Here is a 24,248-nt window from a genome sequence, read left to right as displayed (position 1 = left end):
GAGGATTAATAGGAAACTAATAGGGTTTTTTTTCCATTTACTTGTTTATGCATTTATTTTTGCAAGTGAATTGTTTACTTTTCTGATTACTTTTTTCATAGGTTTTAATGTTTGAACCAAGAGAATAGAATACCTATTCAAAAATACATATAAAAGTATTTTTAATGACAGGGTTCAGCTCCTCGTTCCTGGTCTGCCGTCCCTCTGTTACTCTATCATCTGATCGAGATTTCTGATGCCTACCGTGCTTCCTATTACTTAATTTTTGCTTGTTATTTTTCTTCCGTACAGGTATGGAAGCTCCATGAGGACAGGTACATTGCTTTCTTCAGCGTCTACAACAAACAGTACGTGGCGTAGAATAGGAGCTCAATTATTTTTTGGATAAACAAATTTATAAATATAAAACTATTGAGAATAGACATATTGAGAAGACTAGACATAAACTAGATTTGATCTTACATAAATTGCTCGACCTCTCTGTGCCTCAGTTTCCTGTTCTGTACCATGGGATTGCAATATTTTATTAGGTTGTTGTGATTAAATAAGCCAGTGCATAAAATATGCTTAGAGCAGTGCCTGACATGTAGTAAGACATCAGTAATGTCTGTTACTGTTTCATATTCAGGAGACAGGAAGGGGTGAAACAAAGAACTAGCAAGGGCGAGAGGGATGAACAAGGAGGAGTTGAACCCAAGGCCGAGTGGAGAGGTTCTCTCTCCAGCATCTGGTTTCCTGAAAGGAGTTGAAGAAAACTGCAAGGAGCTAACAAAGAGACAGAGTGAGCAAATAAGCTCTGTTTGCCTTTTTGGTTTGCTTTTGTCTTGGAGAAGTGGGAAGAGAGAGGAAGAGAGAGGAGAAGCGTCTAGGAGGCTGTCAGCACCAGCCAAGGGAGAAGATGCCCCAGCTCTGGAGCTGGACCATGAAGGACGCTGCAGCTTAGCTGCTCTGAGGGCTGGGGAGAGCTGGTGTACTTCTCTCAGTGCCTGGGGGAGGCCACAGTGGGACAGGCTTCTGAAGCTCTGCTCTATGGGGCCTGCCCTGGCAAACAGTCCTAGTGCCTGTGAGTGGCTGTGTGGGTTGGAAATGACTGCTGCACTTGAGAAGTCCCAAAGCCACTGTGCCCAGACAATACCTGTCCCTAATGCCATTTCCACATCCACACCTAACTCAGTTTTAGGGAAATGAGGACTATAAAGAGCAAGCCTGGCGCTGAGGGCTCAGTGTGGTGCCTGCAAGCCAGGATCTCCAACCACCGGGGAGGAGGCCCAGCCCTGGCAGAGATGGGGAGGTCTGGGCTGCTGGATCCTCACCATGGAGCAGTGATCACAGGTGGGCAGTGTGGAGCCTAGTTGTGTTCAACTTAATTGTGAAAAAATGCAAATATATAGAGTCGTGGAAAGAAGGGTACAGTGACTATCCATGTATCTGCCACCAGATTCAACAACTGTTTACACATACTCCCCCCATTCTCTCTCTTGCCATTTAAAAATGTTATAAACATCATAATGTGCTGTCCTTAAGTACTGCAGCATGGAACTCTTAAAATGAGTAACTTCTCATATAGCTGTAATAGCTTTATCACACCTTGCAAAGTACACAATAATTCCTTAATATCTAATACCTAGTTCATATTCACATTTTCCCACTTGTTTCCAAAATTCATTTTATAGCCAAATTTTTCGAACTAATTGTCAATCAAGGCCCACAGACTGCATTCTGTTATGGCTCCTAACTCGATTAATCTGCAAGAGTCGCCACTTACTCCTTTGGCTTTTTTGAAGAGACCAGGCTAGATGTCTGGTAAAATGTCCGTTTTCTGGATTTGTTTTCTTTTTTCTTGGTGGTTTTATTTAATTTATTCCTTTGTCCTCTGTATTTCCTTTAAACTTGAAGTTAGGAACGCAGACTTATTTAGATTTGGGTTGAGCATGTTGTAGTAAGAATATGTCATGGAGAGTGCTGTGTAATTCCCACTGCACCCCCTCAGGAGGCACGTGGTACCCACTGTTCCTGACAGTCAGTTTGGTGTCTGTGTTCTGGTGGTGGCAGCCAGATCGCACCATTGTGAAGTACAGCCCCTCTTGTGTTACTGGCAGGTCATCTGTGGGATAATATGGGGAAATTTTTCCATTGGGCATTCACTTAATGGTTTGATCCCACGTTGATGATTCTCAGTAGAGCCAATGATTTCATTTGTGGTTGCAGAACGGCGATTTTCTGGTACTGTCCATTCTTTCTACATTTAATAGTTGGTATTCTCCTATACAAATATTCTCTCATCATCAGAGGCAGGGGGTGGAGGAAGGGGGAATGGGATGAAGATGGTCAAACAGTAGAAACTTCCAATTGTAAGATAAATAAGTACTAGGAATGTAATATGCAACATGATGACCATAGTTAGCACTGCTGGGTGATATATATGAAAAGTTAAGCGAGTAGATCCTAAGAGTTCTCAGAACAAGGGAAAAAATATTTTTTTCTTTTTCTTTTATTTTGTATCTATGTGAGATGATGAATGTTAGCTAAACTTTTTGTGGTAATCGTTTCATGATATAGGTAAGTCAAATCATTATGCTGTATACCTTCAACTTATATATTACTGTATGTCATTTATATATCAATAAAATTGGGAAAAAAAGTGTCGTCATCAACTGGGGTTCTTTTGTTACCCTGAGCTACAAGAAGAATAAAGTAACACATTCCCTTTAATTAGCAATTCTAAGAATAAAGATTTGGTGTAATAGTCACCTCCAATGTGGGCAAGGAAGTTTTTGTTTACATGTTTACTTTTTTAAAATAACATTGAGGTCTCATGAATTTTTATATGTTTCAAGTGTATTAATCAATTATATTCACTATTTTTTTAAAATGCAGGCTCATTCTGACAACAGGTAGGAGACACATTTTTTAAAATCGAGAGTTTAAATTGACATTTGGCAATTCAAATTTGGATTATACGGTTTTATTTAATTCTTTTGATTTTATACTCATCTCTTAAAATGAAAATTTTATTTTATAATAATAATGACAATCATTTATTTGCTTTAGCTCTAAAATATACATAAAATGATTTTCAAATAACATTACCAGTATTTCTATTAACTATAAAACCACTGAATTTGAAGCTCTTTGTCCTTAGAATATTTTCTTCCAAGAGTTTTCAGCAAGAATGTGATATTCCAGAGTCATTTAAAGTAATTCTTTCCTCTATATGGTTATGTTAAGTTTTGATATACAGTTAGTGTCTTTCCTTTTGAAATATTTTCAATTTTAGGAATTACTTTTTTTGAATGCGTAAAACATGTACATGATTCAGAAGTCAAAATTACATAGAAGTATTTTCCAAAAAGTCTTGCTTCCATTTCTGTTCACTTAACACTGTTTATACCCCACCCCCATCCCTAACCAGTAGGTGTTTTCATTAGTGTCTCATTTACCCTGCAGAGTTTCTTTCAGAAAATATAAGCAGATATGTCCATCTATATCTATCTACCTACCTACTTGCCTGTCTCTATGCATACATATTATTTTCATATCACTATACTTTTATTTCTCCTCCTTGCTCACACAAAAGGTAGCACATCTAATTATCTCTCTGCGTCTACATGAGGCTCATTGAATCACCCGGAAGTTGGGCAGAGACAGAAGGACTTTCTAGAAGACTGCCATTTTGCTTTATCCAGTGCCAGTTAAAGCCAGAGACAATTAGGTTGTTGGTGATATCGTTGAATCTTTTTTTTTTTTTTTAAAGATTTTTTTTTATTTTTCCCTTTTTCTCCCCAAAGCCCCCCGGTACATAGTTGTGTATTCTTCGTTGTGGGTTCTTCTAGTTGTGGCATGTGGGACGTTGCCTCAGCGTGGTCCGATGAGCAGTGCCATGTCCGCGCCCAGGATTCGAACTAACGAAACACTGGGCCGCCTGCTGCAGAGCGCGCGAACTTAACCACTCGGCCACGGGGCCAGCCCCGATATCGTTGAATCTTATCTCAGGCTTCAGGTACTTGAAGAAACACCTCTCACAAAAGTTTATGGATTTTATCGTTGTGCTGACTATGAAATGAAAATCTCTAGTTAAATGAGAGATCTTCAAATAGGAACATCTGATTGGTGTTTGTAAATGCAAGAAGAGAGCAGTAGGTTTCTGAGTCATCCACTTAGAGGTGATAATTGGATTTGTGAGGATGAGTCAATTCTCCAAGAGAAAAAATATACAGAAAGTAACAAAGAACTAATTTTGTAGAAAAGTCACTTTTACTGAGGATATGCATACACCTGAAGATGTTTCAAGGAGTACGGGGGCACACAGAGAGTTTCAAGGGAATCAGTTCACACGTTCCCAGCTGTTGCATGAACCCTTTCTTACAAGTGATCTGTCTGAGACTACCCTGTCTGCTGGTTCTCCTTTCTCAATTTCTCTTTCACAATCGCCCTTCCCCCATTTTACAGTAGGAGAGCATATCTCTCATATGTGTATCTGTCCACCCACCCATCCATCCATTTATCCAGAACTTTACTCTTGTACATTTCTACCAGGTGCAAACACCTCTGGAGTCCCCAAACAAAGGGAAAATGCAAGCCTGTGCAGCTTCTGTAGGAAGCTTCCTCCACGTAGCAAACTTATGGCAAGGCATCCTGCCTCATTTCTTTTCTTTTTTTTTCCCCACCTAATACTTAGAATTTAGAAGCAAGATGTTTGTCACAGAGATAGGTATTAACACATTTGCTTGAGTTAGAACACAAAGTGAATTTTCTGATTGATTAGTTGGACAATGAAGACTGTGTTTGCCAATTAAATTATATAGTGAAATTTTCCATAAACCAAAGATGCAGTTCCATAGTTTTGGTAACAATGTATTTAAGGCACATATAGAATACTCACCATATCAGATATTTTATTCTTTATAACCCTCAATCTTATGAAAAAATTTATATATCACTTAAAATTGTGTTAGGTGCTATATAGTTTTCAGAATTATTTTATTAGGGAGTACATGGGCTGAAAGATCTGAAGTCCTGTGAGTTAGAGGACCTGAAGAGACAGAAAGGACAGGAAAAGTCAGGGTCATAGAGAGAGAACTGGAAGATAAAGCAGAAGAGACTCCAGGAGGTAAGTATGATGGCAAAAAAGAGGGATAATGAAAACTGCCAAACATTGCGTAAAGGTCAAGGAGTGTAATAATTAGTTAGTAATTTTTTTTTTTTTGGTGAGGAAGATTGGCCCTGAGCTAACATGTATTGCCAATCCTCTTTTTGCTTGAGGAAGATTGTCACTGAGCTAACATCTGTGCCATCTTCCTCTCTTTTATAGATGAGATGCCACCATAGCTTGATGAGGGGTGTGTAGATCTGCACATGGGATCCAAACCTGTGAACCCCGGGTTGCCAAAGTGGAGCACGTGAACTTAAACACTATGCCACCTGACCAGCACGTTAGATTGTAATCTTCGTGAATGCAGTTTCTGCAGGTGGGATAGAGTTAATAATCTGTTTAGATCATTCAAAAAATTGCACAGTGATGACGAGGAGAATAGAATGCTATTTACAATACTATCCATCCAGGTCATTGAAGTTAAAATGGCTTAAACCAAAAGAGCAATGACGGGGAGGTGGGGGCGGGGGTGTTGGGGGAGGATCCTGCCTTCAGGTCAAGGAAGACAGAGCTTCCTCTGACACTGGCAGGAATGAGCAGAGAACTGTGGAGACAGCTGGAGAGCAGGGAAGCAGCGGGAGCCTCCACCTCCAGGCGATGGTCTCACTCGGGGAGGAAGTGCTGTCCTGTGCTGACAGCAACCTTCTGGGAGGAGAGCAGGGAAGTGGGAGGACCGCTGAGAGGACATGCCTAGAAATCTCTAAGAGGGGAGTGGAGAGAGGACCACTTTAGGATTGCTGCTTATTGTATCTTTCTTATGAGTTTTTAAAGTATCATTTTATCAATGCGGGGGGGGGGGGTAGGGCGGGGTGTGGGTTGCAGGGGCCTTGAAAGAGGGACTACACCCTTTAAAGTTTCTATATTTTTCAAATTTCCTACAATGAGCAAGGAATAGAGAAATTTTTTTTCAAAATAATTGGTTAAAAAGAGAAAGATAAAGGAATGTGCAGATAAATAATGTCATCAGCCTACATTAAACTAAAAAGTTTCTGCACAGCACAGGAAACCATCAACAAAATGAAAAGTCAAGCTATGGAATGGGAGAAAATATTTACCATTCACTTATCTGCTAAGAGGTTAATATCCAAAATATACAAGGAACTCATACAACTCAATGGCTAAATAAATAACACAATTAAAAAAGGGGCAAAGAACTTGAATAGACATTTTTCCAAAGAAGACATAATGGCCAATAGATGCATGAGAAGATGTTCAACATCACTAATCACCAGGGAAATGCAAATCAAAACCACAATGAGATATCACCTCACACCTGTTAGAATGTCTGTTATCAGAAAGACAGGAGATGCCAACTGTTGGCAAGGATGTCGAGAAAAGGGAACCCTTACACTCTCTTGGTAGAAATGTAAACGGGTGCAGCCACTATGGAAAAACAATATGGAGGTTTCTCAAGAAATTAAAAATAGAAGTACCATATAATCCAGCAATCCCACTTCTGGGTATATATCCAAAGGAAAGGAAATCTCCATATCAAAGAGGCATCTGTACTCCCTTGTTCCTTGCAGCATTATTCATGATAGCCAAGGCATGGAAACAATCCAAGTGTCTGCCAACGGATGAATGAAGAAAATGTGGTATGTATAGGCAATGGAATACTATTAAGCCTTAAAAAAAGAAGGAAATCTTGTCATTTGTGACAACATGGATGAAACTGGAGGACATTATGCTAATTGAAATAAGCCAGACAAAGAGCAACAAATACTGCATGGTTCATTTATATGTGGAGTCTAACAACAAAGTCGAACTCATAGAAACAGAGAATAAAATGGTGGTTGCCAGGGACTAGGGGGTGGGGGAAATGGGGTGAGGTTGGTAAAAGGATGCAAACTTTCAATTATAAGATGAATAAGGTCTGAGGATCTAATGCGTAGTATGGTGACTATAGTTGACAATACTGTATTGTATAATTGAAATTTTCTAAGAGAGTAAACCTTAAGTGTTCTCACCAAAAAGAGTATAGATGTGAGGTGATGGGTGTGTTAATTCACTTAATTTTGGTAATCCTTTCTCAATGTATACCTATATCAAATCATCATATTGTACACTTTAAATATATTACAATTTGTCAATTATACCCCAGTAAACCTAGAAAAATTTTCTAAATGTCATCAGCAAACTCTCTTGGTACTGTAACACTATAATGTAAAGGATGAGTTGTTGCATTTATGTGGAGTAGCTCAATGGTTTTTGAGTTTGTTTTGCTGGTCCAAGGTGACTTATAAAGATACCTTCTCAAACAGTAGACGAGTACTTTCAGACAGTTTACTGGCAGCCAAGCAGACCAGCTAGAATGGTCAGCCATCCTATGTGCTCAAGTTTTGCCGGCCCTGAATGTGATGGTTTCTAGTGATCAGTTGCATAGAAGTCAAGTTTATAACAAAAATAGTGATAACTTGACATGTATATGAGAACTGTGTGTGAGAAAGAAAAAAGCACATTGCCAAACCAAAATTTTTAACCAGTAGAGGGCAGTCTTTTCTAGGTTATTGGTTCCAAAGCATTTCCCCTTGAAGGATACCAGCACTGAATCTCTAATATTTCTTTTCCTACTGGTGATGCAGATGTCAAAGATAAGGCTGACCACTAGGTAAAGTGGTAAGGACAGATTGTAATCAGTAATATCCTGTTGCAATAGGGAAAGGAGTTCAGTGTGAACTGAATGAAACTTTAATTCATACAAAGGTGACCATGTCTTTTAAAGGGAGAATGAGTATGGAGCACTGAGTGAGCAAAGGCTCAGTAGAGTCACAAAAGTGAAAACTTAGAAAAAGCGGGAAAGGGTGGGGGATTGGTCCATGTGAAACCCATCTGAGTTTGCTAACTGGCCCTTACTGAAATTAGGCTCCTATCCTCCCACAGAGACTGGGAGAAGGTCTCTGTCTTCAGGCGTTGGCTGGAACAGTCAATTCTTTTGGGAGCATTGAGTTTTCTTTGGTAGGCACTTTAACGCGGGGGAGTGAGGGTCATTTTAGGGTGCAGTCTTGTGCTGTTAGAAATTATGTCAATGTTTGTTCAAGTCTTTATAGGCCTAGTTTGAGGCCTAGTCAAGAAGGGGCTCAGAGGAGCCTGACTAGAGTTTGGTCAAGGAGAGAATCTTTGTCACAAGGCACAGTTTAATACTAGTTTTATTGATAAAAATATAATTCCACTACCTCCTTCTACCAAGAGGACAATATTGGTACTTCTTGATAACTTCTTGACAATAGTTCTACTTTGGAGCTGCCTTAGGATCTCAACAGAATTTGGGAGACAACTCGAGAAATAGCTATCCCTGTCCTGGGGGAGGTGTTTGTCTCGTCCCTGTCCTTCTTCCTTTAAATAACCTTCAAGAACAGAAATGGTCACTTGTGTTTTTTCTGCCCAGGATCTGTTCCCTTTCTTCTAGTCAAAACACCACAATATCCTTTAGTAAACCATGCATCAGCAGGTAAAGAGAAGTGGTTAGCTTCATCTGTTAGCTCCAGGACGGCCATGTGAGCCTGGTCTAAGCCATCAGGGCGCACTTCTAGCCCAACAGTTCCTCCAAGGTTTGGCTTGAAACCTGACTCAGGCCAATGGTCAATTCTGGGACTTCGGGAACTGTTGAGAACAAAGGCTCTCTTGCCACTGTACTGCCAGCTGGAAGCATGGAAAACCTGGAGCTGCAGCAGATTGCACCTGGAGACGGCTGAGAGAGGAGAGAATGCCAATCAAGAGAAGGAGGGGCCAGTACTGGTGACATTTCTTGAGCTGCTGGATCCAGCCACTTCACGTTTATTTTGTTTTGTTTTAATTTATTTTGAAGTATTTCAGATATTCAGGAAGGTATGAAAATTATTAGACTGAGCTTCCATGTACCCACCAGGCAGTTTGAGAAATAAAAGATTATCAATAAAATTAAATTACGGACTCTTCAGTTATGTAGATCAATAAATCTATTTTGTGTAAACCAGTTTGAGTTATGGCTGTGTGCCTTACAACAGAAGAGTACCAATACACATATCTAATAAATTCTATCCTAAGATAGTCTAAAAGCATAGTGCAAAAAATTACATATATTAAATAAATAAATAAATAAATATGCAGTGTATCAATCACAGTTTTAGTTGCAAGTAATGGATCCTATTGAAACTGATTTTGCACCTTTTTTTATTGACTTTTTTTGGCGCAGTTTAAGGTTCATAGAAAATTGAGGGGAAGGTACAGAGATTTCCCACACGTTCCCTGCCTCCACATGTGTAGGGCCTCCACCATTATCAACATCCCCCACCAGAGTGGTACATTTATTATAACTGATGAACCTACATTGATTGACACATCATAGTCTCCCAAAGTCCATAGTTTACATTATGGCTCACTCATAGTGGTGTATATTCTGTGAGTTTAGATGAATGTATAATATCATTTCTCTATCATTATGGTATCATACAGAGTATTTTCACTGCCCTAAGAACCCGTTATGCTCTGCCTATTCATATCTTCCTTCCCCCAACCCCTGGCAGCTACTGATCTTTTTCTCATCTCCATAGTTTTGCCTTTTCCAGAATGTCATAGAGTTGAAATCATATGGTGTGTAGCCTTTCAGATTGGCTTCTTCCACAAGTGCTATGTATTTAAGTTTCCTCCACGTCTTCATGACTTGATAGCTCATTTCTTTTTAGCACTGAATAATATTCCATTGTCTGGATGTACCACAGTTTATTTATCCATTCAGCTACTGAAGAATATCTTGGTTGCTTCCAAGTTTTGACCTGGATAAATAAAGCTGCTATAAACATCCTTGTGCAGGTTTTATTGTGAACATAAGCTTTTAACTTCTTTAGGTAAATACCAAGGAGCACGATTGCTGCATCGTATGGTAAGAGTAAGTTTAGTTTTGTAAGAAACTGCCAAAATTTTGCACCCTTTTTAAGCCTAAGGACAGAAGGTCCCGGTGAGCCTAGCCCTGATACTTTCCTGCACTTGCCTTGTCTTGACGATATGCTGCCAGGGTACTTTTTATGCCACAGAAATTCTCTTCTTTGACCTACCCCTAAAGGCCACACTTAGACACAGAAAAGACAAAGCACACCCTGGTTCTGACCTTGTCTCCACTGGACATCCATGCGTGGTCTATGCTAGAGCCCTACCGGCTGCCTGACAACAAGCTGCACTTTCTAGACCTGTCCCACGGACACCCTAGCCCACCAGGGCTTTGCATGCTCTCACGGAAGCTTAGGCAGCCTGTGGTCCCATGGCTCATTGCAGCTTCTCTTCTCCCCAAGGCATAGTGGGGATCTTCCCATATCTACATTAGCTGAGTCTATGCTTGCTCTCCAATTTTCCAAAACTATTTAGAGATACGTACATAGGTGGTAAAACTATAAAGAAAAGCAAGGGATGATTAACAGAAAAACCTGGATCGTTGTGAATCTGGAGATGAGGGAGGGTATAATGTCATGGGGTGGGGGAAACTGGGGCTTCCAAAGCGGTCACGAGTTATTTCTTTACCTTTGTGTTGATACATTGGTGCTTATTTTATGATTATTCTCTAAACTACGTGTGTGTGTGTATATATATATATATACTTATAAGTGACAGTCATGTGTCGCTTAGCAACAGGTATGTGCTCTGAGAAATGAGTCGTTAGGTGATTTCATCACTGGGTGAACATGATAGCGTGTACTTACACAAACCTAGATTGTATAGCCTACTACACGCCTAGGCTATATGGGACTAATCTTCTGGAATCACCATTGTATATGAGGTCCATCATTGACTGAAATGTCATTATGCAGTGCATGACTGTGAGCACGTGCAGCAGTGAGAGTGGATGAGAGCACTTGCAGGGGTGAGGGTGAGTGAGAGAATGTGTAGGGATGTACTTCAGACTGGATGATCAAAGAAAGCCTCCTTGAGGAGGGAACATCAAGAGGAAGCCTGAATGGCAGAATGAGGCCAGCATGGGAAGATCTGGAAGAATGACATCATGGTAAAGGGAGCAGCTAGCACAGAGCCTAAAGGCACAGAGAACAGGGTGTGTTGGAAGATTAGAGAGAACGCAAACCTGTCTGGGGTCTAGTGAGCAAGGGAGGAAGCTGCAGGAGATGATAGCAAGAGGCAGGGGCCAGATCCCAAAAAACCTTATCACCTGTAGCAAGGGTAGCAGGTAATTCTAAGGCTATGGGAAGACATTCATGTGGCCTGATTTCTATTTGAGAGATAGTGCTGTCAGCTGTAAGGAGGTAGTGTTACAGGCTGACCAGGGCAGGAGAAAGAAGAGCAGCAAGAGGCTATTGCAGTTGTCCAAGAAGAGATGATGTGTCTGGAATAAGGACATGTCCTTGTATATATAAAGAAGTGTGAAGACTCTTTGGAACAGCTTACTAAGTCCAGTTGGAGCTAAACGTGAGGTCATTTCCATCATTCTCCATAATAGTAACAAGGGTCACCATACTCAGGCCACATTGTGAGCATGTCACTCCCCTTTTAAGAATTGAACAGAAGATTCTTAATCATGTTCTTCATGATCTTACACCTCAGTCTCTTATTTTTATACCTCTTCCATTACTTACTAAACCCCCTCATACTTCATTAAACCCAGGCAAGAGCTTTACTCCAGCCAGTGAAACCTACCAACCCCCCACAGTCAGGGCTGCCATCTTTAGCTCAGGTCAAATATTCTGAAATAGATAAGGATTCAAACGTACAGCATTTGGACTAAAGCAGATTTTAATCAGCTCTTGACAGGCATTTGGTTCCTCAGAGTAAGAGGGCAGTTCATGGTACTGTAGAGCTTGAAAGCACCGGCTCCAGACTCAAGTCAGGTGGTCTGAGTTGGAATTCAAGCTCTGGCACAAGCTGGATGACCTTGGCTAGGTAACTCAATCTCTCTGTACCTCAGTTTCCTCATCTCCAAACTGGTGAATAATATCAGACCCTATGCTTGTTGAGGGAATTAAAGGAGAAAATCCATGTAAAGGAATTAGAGAATGATCTGACCCATGCACAAGTGTGCAAGCGATGTGAGCTCTTAGTGCCATTTTCGCGGGCCTGCAAATTCCTGGGAGTTTGTAATATCATGTATTTTTTTAATGTACTTCGAGCACTTCGCAGATTATTTCTGTTTTCTTGCAGCACTATCTATCAAGTTCTCTTTTTAGAGTGAAGAAATCTGAAGTAAAGAGTTAAGCGATTTACTTAAGATCATAACAACAGAATCATAGAATATTAGTTCAAAAAAGGCCTGAGTATTCAATACTGCCTTCCTGGGGACTTTTAAATACCTGAGGGACTTTAAAAATCTACTAATGCTTGAGTTACACCCTCAGAGATTTTACTTTAATTTTTGTGGCCTGGAACCCAAGCATCAATATTTTTAAAAGTTCCAGAGGGCAAGGGAGGATGGAAAAGGGTGAAAGGGGGTGAGGGGCACATGTGTGTGGTGATGGATGGTAGTTAGTCTTTGGGTGGTGAACATGATGTAATTTAAACGGAAATCGAAATATAGTGATGTACACCTGAAACTTATATAATGGCATGCACCAACGTTATCTCAATAAAAAAAGAAATTTTAAAAGCTCCACAGGAGATTCCAAAGAACAACTAGAGTTAAGAAACATTGATCCATTAAAATCCATGTTACAGATAAGAAATTGAGGCTCTCTGTGATTGAATGACTGGCCCAAGCTAGTTAATGTCAGAGATATGGATAAACTCTGAAGACGAAAAGTAGATAGTCTTAAATTTTTAATAAAGTAACTAATGAAAGGAACATATCATGATGAGAGAAATGTCTCTTAAGAAAGAACAACATGGCTTTAGCATGATTTATTGTTAACATATCTGAAGAGAAGCTGGTAGTCTACAAGGAAGCATAGACAATGGGTTTCAGAGAAACCAGTTCAGCTAGAGCATAATACTGGCTTATCTGAGACCATTAACCATTGACGCTTCACACGCTAAATGCCCACGCATCCTGGGTGAATGGTCACCACCCTTCATCTGAAGATGGATTGGCTTCTGAAGCGTGTTTCCCACAGAGGGGGAAAAGAAGGTTCTGGTCATCAGGACCCTTTCTGACAGGTCCCTGCCCCACCTACGCTGGTCGTGTTTGCTTTTCTTCGTGTCATTTTCTTCACCTTCTACTACTCCTTGTGGGAACAGAGTTATACAGGGCACCATCCCAATCTGGAAAGAAAGTAAACCTAAAACAGTTACTGTTTTCTGCCTCCCCTAATTTTTGACTCCAAATCAGCGTACAACTAACATCATTCAGGATCTTAAAGCAAAGGGCTTAGAGTAGTACTTTCCTCTGATGAGCTAGCCCCGCCTAGCTCCCACACCCTGCCATTTTTGAAATGGTAATAGTGATTGACAATGTTTCTGGAAGAAATGTGTCTGCTATCCAGTACTTCTCATATCCAGCCTGACCACAGTGTGAAGTTTCAAAATATATCTGGTTATTTAAAAACTGTAATATGTTGTACTGTGCCTCTCCACATTTTCTGAAGAAGTTGCAGAATCAAACAATGACTGATTTGGTGTCTTTTTTAATCCCAGTTTACGGTACTCTCCTCCTCAAATGTACAACAAAAGGATCTCTTGAAATAGTTTATCAGTTATCTGACTTGTGAAATTGTGTACACAGTCTAAGATGGATGGTGTATCTGCTTAGCAATGCTAAATTATGCAGCTTTCAGTTTTATGCATGAAGAAGTAAAATGTTTTCAATTTTTTTCATAATGAATGATTACTCAATTTTCCAAATCTCCTTTTATTTTAATCTAAAGGAATAAATGGGGAAAGAATGGAGGAAGGAGAGAGAGTGTTGTTCCACTGAAGTTGAGGCAAGCTTCAAGTCATGTTATCTGATCTGCACAGCAGTTAGGAAAGACTTATGATGAAAAAAGGGGGTCGGACTAAAAGGAAGTATTTACTAAACGTGAAAACCACTTTCAAACATCCTCTTCTGAATGTGAAGATCGTTTTTATGTTGTTTATTTGTACTTAGTAGAATTTGAAGGAACCTCAGGGATCACCCAATCCATTGTTGTCTTATGGATGGAGAAAGCAAGGTGGACAACTTGTGTTACTTGCCCAAGATCCCAGAGTTATTTCTTTTAGGTAAAATTGCTTTATACCTATGTGCTTTTAGGTTGAACATGAATTTTCAGCAACGCATCCCTTAAGTAAATCAAGGTATGCCGATGAAAGACCATATTCATAATCTCAGAAAGTAGAAATTCCCTGGGCTGAAGTTCAAGATTCATTAACAACTCCCGTCTTTCCTACCACCAGCCTTACCAGCTTCCAGGCTCAGGAAGTTCCAGATAAAGTTAGAATTCATCCACCTCAAAGTTCACCTATAATTTAGCAAAGTTTTCCTATGCTCAAATTAGTAAACCAATTTACCAAAGAAGATGGTAATTTGAATGAATAAAATGCAAATACCTAATTATCTCAATTTTTCATGACTTTAAAATAATTGTCTTACTATTCATTCCCAATTTATTTTTTTTCATGAAGAGACAAGTTACGTAAAGTGCACAAATCTTAAGTGGGTAGCTAGATGAATGGTTACATATAGATACATGTTGTAACCACCACAAAGATCAAGATATAAGAACATTTCTAGCATCTGAGAAGGCTCCCTTATGCCTCTCCCCGTCTGTAGTAACTACCACTCTTTTGACCTCTACCCTCATATGTTCACAGATGGGCTTTACAGGATTTTGGGAATGGAATCATACAATAGGTACTCTTTTGTGTATAGTTTCTTAAATCTACATTAGGTTTGCGAGATTCATCCATGTTGTGCGTATCAGTAACTTGTTTTCTTCACTGCCTGTAGTATTCCATTATGTGGATTTACCATGCTCTATTTACTGATGGTATTGTTGAATAAACCTTTGGAGTATTTCTAGAGCTTTGTGATATTATGAATAAGCGATTATAAACAGAAATGGCCTTCTTTTCTGATGACTATATACCTAGGAGTGGACTTCCTGGGTCTTTTTACTTTGTTTTTCTTTCAGTGTCTTCTTTTTTAGCCCTGGACCATAATCTAATCTTTCTAAGTTGTCAAATGAACCATAACAATGTACTTCTCTTTAGGCCTGACAAGTCCCAAGCGGCAGATTTCACAGCTTAAAATGGTTCACCAACTCAGCCGTTAAGTTCGCACTTTCCGCTTCGGCGGCCCAGGGTTCGTCAGTTGAGATCCCTGGTGCAGACAAGGCACTGCTTGGCAAACCATGCTGTGGTAGGCATCCCACATATAAGTAGAGAAAGATGGGCACGTATGCTAGCTCAGGGCCAGTCTTCCTCAGCAAAAAGAGGAGGATTGGCAGCAGATGTTAGCTCAGGGCTAATCTTCCTCAAAAAAAAAAAAAAAAGGTCCACCAATAGGCTAACATCTTTTCATGGTTCACTTACTACGGCATCCTTGATGGGTTTTGTTCTCCCATTTCCTTCTCTGTAACTTCCTGTTATATATAATTCTGACTTAATGTAACAGGGAAAAAAAGATAGACTCTTGAAGGGGACATCTAGGGACTTTCTTTCCATTTATTCCTCATGGAGATAGTATGGTAAAGTACTAGGTCAGAACAAAGAAACTGTTTTGATATCCAGGCTAGATTTCTACTTTCTAGGCTGGAAGCTATGGAATAAATCCCATCACTTCTCTGGCCCTCAGAGGGTTCGTTTGTATCAATAGTTTCCAAACCTGGCCACAAATCAAAATCATCTGGGGAGATTTCAATGTTCGTTTTTGTTATAAAAGTGGCAACATGTTAGTAGAAAAAGATTCAACAGGAGCCAGCCTCATGGCCAAGTGGTTAAGTTCGTGTGCTCCGCTTCGGAGGCCCAGGGTTTCGCTGGTTCCGATCCCGGGTGTGGATCTAGCACTGCTCATCGAGCCATGTTGAGGTGGTGTCCCACATAGCATAACTAGAAGGACCCACAACTAGAATATACAACTATGTGCTGGGAGGCTTTGGGGGGAAGAAGAAAAACAAACAAACAAAAAAAGATTAGCAACAGATGTTAGTTCAGGGTCAGTCTTAAAAACAGAAAAGAAAAGAAAAAGATCAAACAGTATGAAAGAGTGTAAAATGAAAAGTGAAAACACCTCTCCCCATGGTTTATATATAACCTCCCGTTCCTCTAACTCAGAAATTCTTTGGTGGTGTTCCTATCTTTTGAAATAAAGATCCCTGGGTCCCATTCCAGACATAATGAAGCGGAATCTGCAGGATCCTAGGAATTTGTATTTGTTAAAAAAGCCCCATAAGTGGTTTTGATAGACTTTCAGGTTTGGGAGTGAATCCCTTGACTAAATAATATCTGAAATCCTTCCGGTAACATCCATCCCCCACTCCCTCAAAATGATAGGATTTAAGTTTGCCAGCTGCTAACAGGATGGGCCCTACATGTCACTAAAGTGACAATGGTTTTGCTTTGACCTCTTCTTCTTCGTGCCTTCTCTCTTCACTTTCAGCTGCTCAGTTTCCTCACATTAGAATTTTCATATCTACTTGGCCCACACAGCCAAACTTTACTAGTTGGAAGGCAGTGACTCATTTCATTTAAGTTGCTTTTTGGTTAAACCCATAAACCAATCAGTATTGATGAATTTGCTAGCTGATAAATACCTTTCCCAGGAAATATAATGCCTTGTGCCATTAAAAAGTAGCATGGAATTTTGGGACTCCTTAAAGAACATCTAGGAAGATGCTTTTAGTCAGGCAAGCTTTCAAATAAAATCCATGTACGCAAACATTTGTCAGTGTCTACTATCACCAATATTACTCAGTTCATGCATTTGAAAGAGCACATGGTCAAAATAAATACATATCCACTGACACAAAAGAAATTGATGAGATTTTAAATCACAGTTAAGTGGCTATTAATCATCAATTAATAGGAGAGAAAAGTTTATTTGGATAAACGGTCCAGTCCAAAGTACACTATAGAACAATAAGCTACCTCCTAGGCCCTCTGCTACCCAAAACCACATAACGGTAGAAGGAAAAGCAGGAAAAGGAAACCTAGACACGATGCTGCGATTATAAACGGAAGTGTAAGGAGACAATAAAAACCTGCCTTGCTAGGCCAAAGATTGGGAAGTAGGCCAGCGTAGAACTCAGCATAATACCTGATCCATACAAATGTAATTATTCAATAATTCTCTTTTGAATACATGTAGGATTTCTTCTATAAACTCAAAGAATGGTTATATCTATTACTTAAAAAAAAATTCTTATCTAGAGAAAAGGGCCAGGCGATATCCCTCCATGTTATTTATCTGCAGAAAAACTAAAGTGATAAGGGGTTAAATAATTTTCCTAAGTTTAAAGGGCAAAACCAGTTGCCTTGACTTCTAGAGTAAATCACGTAATTTTACATGAATGCCATATTTATTAACTACATGCAGATTGTGTGCACGTGTGTGTGTGTGTTATTATTTGGAGGGGTGGCTAATATTGCAGTTACATATACTGGTGAGACGGTAGTGTGCAATCAAGCTCATAGCTTTACAACTTCATAACCTCCTTCACTCTGGGATCTTTGCCTGGAGCAACCTATTTTGCTTTGATTAACTCCTTCTTATTCTATGAGTTTAGCTTGGGTGGGTCTTGCCTTCCATGGCCACCCTGAGCTGGATGCCTCTTTTCCTCGCTCCTAGTGTCCCCTGTGCATAACCGTGTCTTTCTTAGCCTTACTGCCTTGATCTCAAAGGGTCTGTGGCTACAGCAGCCTCTTTGCTAGGCTTGCGGTGCTACAAGGGAGTGTTCACCACGGCTTAGCACGATGCCAACGCCCACTCTATTTTGACAGTATTGTTCTTCTAATGTCTGATGGGTATTTCAGCAACTAAATCTTCCTCTTTTAAACCGCCTTATACAAAGTTAATCCCCTGTGGTTGAAAACGTTCCAGCATAGTTTAGAAGGTAAAACTTCCATTACTTCATCATCTTATCTAATTCAGCATTTCCCGTTTTTGTGTTCTACAGAGTTGGTCTCTGAGAGGTGCTGTTAAGCAAGGGGTCTGTGTTGGAAATGTGTTATTCAACCCAGAGACAGCAGGTATAGTGGTTTAGCACGCAGGTGCTGGAGGCAGACTGCCAGGCCACATTGGGTGAGTAGCAATTTCTCGACTATGTTTCCATTCCCTCCTCTGTAAGACAGGATGGCTAGCAGTCTTCTGCCATCAGACTGTTGTCAGAAGTTACTGAGTGATACACAAAGGGTTTAGAATTTGTAGTAAGTACTCAGAATATGCTGGCTACTATTATTAAACTAACTTAACCAGTTTTTCTTTCCTATTTGCTTTTGTTTAGTTTGCTTGCTGTAGGAAGGCTCACAGCCTTTAATATGCTGAGTGCCTATGAATCTCCAGTAAGCACTATTTCCCAAATTTACTCAATGAAAGACCTCCTAGAAAATACCAGAAGTAGTGCACTGCCAAATGTACTTTAGGAAATTCCTATCTTATCAACTTAAAAGAATACTAACATCTTCTGAACCAAAATTAGACACCAGTTTGACAAGTTTAGATGTAAACTGGGGCACTGGGATATAGTATTTGAAATGAAGACTATTCTAGCATACAAGCAAACAAATAAACAAGACCTATGCATTACTACATTTGAAAATGTTTTTAAAAGATTTGAAGAAGTGCGAGTGAAATGACTTTCATTGATTCTGAAGCAAGGAATGCCAACATTGTTCAAACAAAAGCTAGCTAGGCTTCATGCATTATTTTCTGATATATTTGGAGAATTATTACTTGATAAAGATGAAAGGGCTGGACTTCCTTATTCAAAAACTCATGTAGTTTATCATAAGTCTGATGCATCTAATAAGAGCTTCCTCTAGAGCCAGGAAACTTTGCAAGTATGAAATAGTCTGAAAGGAGGAGCTAAAGAAGGAAGTAACTGACCTCAGTGAAAAAAGAGGAACAAGTTCTAAACCAAAGAAGATTTAAATCAACCCAGAGAACCAAAGAGAGCTTGGCATACTAATCTCAAGGTAAGAACTTAATTTAAGGAGTTTGGGTCATGAAAAACTATAAGAAACAAGATCATTTTAAATAATCAATGGCTTTTTACCTTATCAAACACAGTTTGTAGAAAAATTGCCTTAAGCGGTCGTAGGGTGAAAAACCAAACTGAGAGTGATGTTCATGTTTCTTTACAAGTACTTATGCTCGCAAGTATAGAGTTGTCCTCTGCTGTCGCCTGTTTTCCAAACAGAAGGGCAGTACCTGACTTTGAAAATTCCAGGAGTTTGACAACAATTTGTGAGTTTAAGACAAACGAGTAATTGTCCGGTAACCTGTTGGAACTGTTTTCAAAAACAAAAACAAATAGTCTTCTTTGAAACGGGGTGAAATGAAACTTAGGTTCTATGCTGTATTTGAAGGGCTCTTGTTCAACACGTGTTTTTCGTTCTGGTAGGTCTTGTTTATGTCTCTCAGGGTTTTCCTATTAAGTTATTTTGAAGAAAGGAAAAGAATGCATTTATTTTCCTGTAAAAAGTCTTCTTGTCTTTATCTCAGTGAACACTTAATTGACAATTTTAATATTTGGAATGTCCACTCTACATGGAGCAACGTGGATGGTAAAAATGAATCTCCTTTTGGAAATTGAGAGAGCGATTTATTACCTTGTCCTCAGGGGACAATAGACTTCCCCACTTCTGTTTCAGGCCTACTAACTTTTAAAAAGCTGATTAGGGGCCGGCCCGGTGGCGCAGTGGTTAAGTTTGCATGTTCCACATCTTGGCAGCCCAGGGTTTGCCGGTTTGGATACTGGGTGCGGACATGGCACTGCTTGGCACGCCATGCTGTGGTAGGCGTCCCATGTATAAAGTAGAGGAAGATGGGCACGCAGATGTTAGCTCAGGGCCAGTCTTCCTCAGCAAAAAAGAGGAGGACTGGCAGTAGTTAGCTTAGGGCTAATCTTCCTCAAAAAGCTAAATAAAATAAAATAAAAAGCTGATTAGTTTCAATCAGTATTTGAAATTTGTTGAAATATGTTGGCAAATAGTTACTTAAATCAGTAATCATTTATGCCATAAAATATCTTAAATATGATCAGGTCTCCTCTGTTTTAGAAAGAAAATGGGATCCTAATGGTTAAAGTCATTTGCAAAACCTTTGCCCTTGAACACAACATTGTGTCTGGCCTTACAGAGGAGAGACCCTATAAAACTTCCACAGAGATTAAAAGATGTCTAGATCTGGGATATCTGTCCCCAGAGTTTTATTGAATAAATTTTATAAATTAACTGTATCTTACATTCAATTTGGTGGTTTTTGTAAAATGCTAAAATTGAAAATTTTCATGTTAATATTTTCTAATCTTGAACAAATTTAGAAAATTTCACTGTCATACATGAATACTCGCTGAAAGCAGGGCACAACTTAGTGGATTTTCTTTTTTCCTGTTTACTGTTATTATTGTTATCCTAATGCAGGTTGCTCCATTGTTAACAAATATTTAATAAACTAGCCATTCTGTGTCTAGTACTGGTGCAGGTAATAGAAGGATAAATAAGAAATGATTCCCAGCCCTCAAGAACCTCAGAGCTAATCAGGCTATACGACTTTAGTGATAGATGTGCTGGACAGCTATTTACAAAAATTTGGGTAAGAATAATATTTTACTTGAATCCTCACTCAATCTCTTCTGAGTTGTTAAAGAAGTTACTTAACCTCTTTAATCCCCTGTTTTCTCAAACATGGCAGCTGTAGGATTAAATGAGATAATCCTTGTAAAAGTGTTTGGAAGGTGACCCAATATAAGCTCTTAACTAAACATTATCGATAATGGCATTCAGTAGATGAGGACAATCATCCTACAGCATTATTAACCATATTGGATGACCATAGCTAACAATACTGTACTGTATATTTGAAAGTTGCTAAGAGAGTAGATCTTAAAGGTTCTCGTCACACACAAAGAAATTGTAACTATGTGAGCTAATGAATGTTAACTAAACTTAATGTAGTACTCATTTCATAGTATAGACATACATCAAATCATTGTATCGTACACCTTAAACTTATTCAATGTTGCATGTCAATTATATCTCAATCAAAATAGTAGGGAAAAGAACAAAACAATATTGAATGTAACTATTTCTGGGTCTAGGCTGAAAACATGCAGTAATAGTGTTTTGTTGATAAAATTGTAATAAAACACTCAGTCTAGCTGAACACTTTCTGTTTCTCTCTTTGCCATTTTAAAGCATTGAAAGAAAACGCTCTGAAATGATCTTAATTGAATCAAAGTTATTTGCTGGAAGTTGTGAGAAGACTGGTGATGGGAAGGCTTTCAAAGATATTTTATTTTACGTCACAGAGCTCTTTTCATCTTTTAAATATAAACTATGCATTTTAGAAGACATATCTTTGTTTTAAACTATCATCTTAAGCAATTGGATGCTGAGATTTGGGGTCATTTGTTTACTTAATCACTTATTCAATAAGTATTGATGAGTGCCTTTTCTGTGCTAGGTGTTATGCTATTCTCTAGGAATATAAAGATGAAGAGACCTGAACCCTGCCCATCATTTAACCAGGTAGGAAGACGCATAATTCCCTGTAATTTAGGTCATCATGCTATAATAGAGAAGAGACTCAGTAATATGGGAATACAGAGGAAGGTGTGATTAAGGACAAAACATGGTACCCGACCTCTCCACAGGCTTCAGAGAGGAGGCGATAAGTAATGGAAATGATCGTGCTTGTATGCCCTCATCCCTTTCCTCCTACTATGTTCACAGCATTGTCTTTCACTTGAAAATTATTAGCTTTATTGTCACAAACCATGTTGAATTCTAGGTAATAAAACCACTCAGGCTTGGTCAGGAACAGGTTCTTCTAAATCTTATACTCTTCTCGAAACAGCTAGTACTGTATTCTGTATTGAAGCATGAAATCGCTAAAGGCTGGTGTTTAATGTATTGGTAGAAACTGGTAGATTTTTTATTATGCTATGCAATTAATATGTTTTTACTTTATAGCAGGTTTCTGGATGGCGTATCATTCAAACTTCCTTTTCTTGAATTTTTTACTTTGCTGTTATCTTCCACTCATTTCTGCTTCATCTTGTGATTTACTGGTAGAAAAGGAAGAGGAGTTGAATAACATCCCCCCTGACACAGTGCAATTATACATTAACGATTGTAAAGTAAACAGCATCAGATACAACGAGAACCATCTTCGAAAACTAAGTTTACTCAATCTCTCCTCTAATTGCATCAGGACTTTGCCAGATAATGTTCTTTCAGATCTGAAAGAGAAATGCCTAAAAGAGCTTCCAAAACTACTTTTGAACCATACCTTACAAGGAATTACATCAGTCTTTACCTGTGATTTTATTAAGGGATCTGTCATACCACTAAATAACACTGTTTGTGCAGAAATGTTGAAAAACTGTGGAAATACTTCAGCAGCCATTGCTATAGGAATTTCGCTTCTTTTGCTGTTGGTGATCTGTGGAATTGGGTGTGTTTGGCACTGGAAACAACGTAACACAACACAATTTTCCCTACCGAAGTTTTTGCAAAGGAGAAGCAGCAGGAGAAAAGACTATACTAAAACAGTCTCCTTGAGTCCCTATGTTATCAACTCAAGGCATAAAATCTCAGTTCAAACCCAAGACCACAGATCTGCTGTGAGGGGGACTGACATACATGGAAACTATGAAAATGTGAAAGTGAGTCCTCTCAATGCTAAAGAAGAAACCGAGAAGGAACTATACCAGAACATTCAGCAGTGCAATTTGGAGGAGCACATCTATGGAAATGAGGCGCCGTCTAAGTATTGTAACTTCCAGAATCTTCATACTTCTGAAGTCCCTCAAGATGAAGACATATATATTCTTCCAGATTCATAATTACTTTTCAAAATATTGTGTTTAATTATCGGAGGATAAATATTCACTGGGGCTTTTGTGGTACTAATGGCATTTTTAATCGAGTTCTTCTGATGAAACTCAAGGATCTCTCATCTGTCTCCACCCTTCTGAGTCCTCTCCAGGTGTATCACTGTGGATTAATTCTAGACATCCTCTCCACCCTCCTTCCCTGGATTAATTCTGCATTATTTTATATTGATTCTTCCTTCTAAACCTTACCTATCTTTTTCTTTTATTTCTATCCTTACCATCTTTTTCTGTGTTAAGATTATTGCCACAGTCTCCTAACCAATCTTTCTGGCTTTAGTTTCTATACTCTCAATCAGTTCCCCGTGATGCTGCCAGATTTATCTTCAGAAAATATTCCCAGTGGCCACATCACTTCTTTGCTTAAAACCTTTTAACGCCTCCTCTTTGCAAAAGACATAATACTCATAATTCCAACTCCAGAATTCATGATTTTCCATAATTGGCTCCAGTTTACTTTTCCAATGGCTTCTACTAATCCCCTACTTCCCTGCTTTCGTCAGAATCATCTCAAAGCCTGCCAAACTCATCCCTCCTCTGCACCTTTGCTTGTCTGCCCCCACTCAAGCCTGCTCAGCTCATAACTCCCTCCACAAGTCTTCTGAATCATTCCAAACCCACATTTGCCTTTTTCTTTTCTGACCTCCTGTAGATTTTGCTGTCTGTTAAGTTCTTTGGACATTTAAACTATGAATCTTTGCTATGGAATTTTATTATTCAATGTTATATGAGAATGTCTTAAGTTCCCTACAAAATAGTAAGGAACTGCCTCATATTCATCCTTTAGCCCTAATGCCTAGACTATCATATGAGGCACTCATTGTTGTTCAATTGACAAGAATTGAATTGTACATTTTGCTAAGTAGTTTTGAGAAAAATCTAATAAATTCATCCAACCAAAGAATATTTATTGAGTACCTTCTATCAGCTTCTTACTGTGCTGTGCACAGGGAGGGGATAAATTAGCAAAAAGAAAGACATGGGTCCTGAACACATACTGTCTAGTAGGAAAGAAAAGCAATAAATAAACAAATAAATACTATGCTAGTTATTAAGCTATGATATCTCATCTATAAACCCACCCTTCTATATGCTACTCTGAATTGCTTGGGCTGGGACTCTGAAAACTACATTTTTCCTTTGCCGGGTGGATCCAT

At 39.1% G+C, this 24,248-nt stretch overlaps 1 protein-coding gene across 7 annotated transcripts; it reads left to right on the top strand.

Annotated features, from left to right (window-relative positions):
- Positions 1-5,311: 5,311 nt before the first annotated feature.
- Positions 5,312-23,997, top strand: GAPT (GRB2 binding adaptor protein, transmembrane). 7 transcript variants are annotated; one of them, XM_008535223.2, is made up of 5 exons: positions 5,312-5,468; positions 6,679-6,747; positions 18,151-18,275; positions 19,016-19,168; positions 22,172-23,997. In XM_008535223.2, the coding sequence occupies exon 5, from the start codon at positions 22,180-22,182 to the stop codon at positions 23,041-23,043; it is 864 nt and encodes a 287-aa protein (XP_008533445.2). In that variant the 5' UTR covers positions 5,312-5,468; positions 6,679-6,747; positions 18,151-18,275; positions 19,016-19,168; positions 22,172-22,179; the 3' UTR covers positions 23,044-23,997. The 7 variants fall into 7 exon arrangements, 6 of the variants coding, with proteins under 6 accessions (XP_008533445.2, XP_008533444.2, XP_008533441.2 ...); XR_011530321.1 differs by lacking the exons at positions 5,312-5,468; positions 6,679-6,747 and adding an exon at positions 21,660-21,724 and having other exon boundaries at positions 18,148-18,275; positions 22,169-23,997; XM_070586871.1 differs by lacking the exons at positions 5,312-5,468; positions 6,679-6,747; positions 18,151-18,275 and adding exons at positions 20,668-20,789; positions 21,660-21,724 and having other exon boundaries at positions 19,039-19,168.
- Positions 23,998-24,248: the final 251 nt, after the last annotated feature.

The sequence above is a fragment of the Equus przewalskii genome, chromosome 20 (assembly GCF_037783145.1).
Source record: "Equus przewalskii isolate Varuska chromosome 20, EquPr2, whole genome shotgun sequence".
Taxonomy (NCBI): domain Eukaryota; kingdom Metazoa; phylum Chordata; class Mammalia; order Perissodactyla; family Equidae; genus Equus; species Equus przewalskii.
Note: the sequence above shows the minus strand (reverse complement) of the source record. Positions and strands in the feature narration are given on the sequence as shown.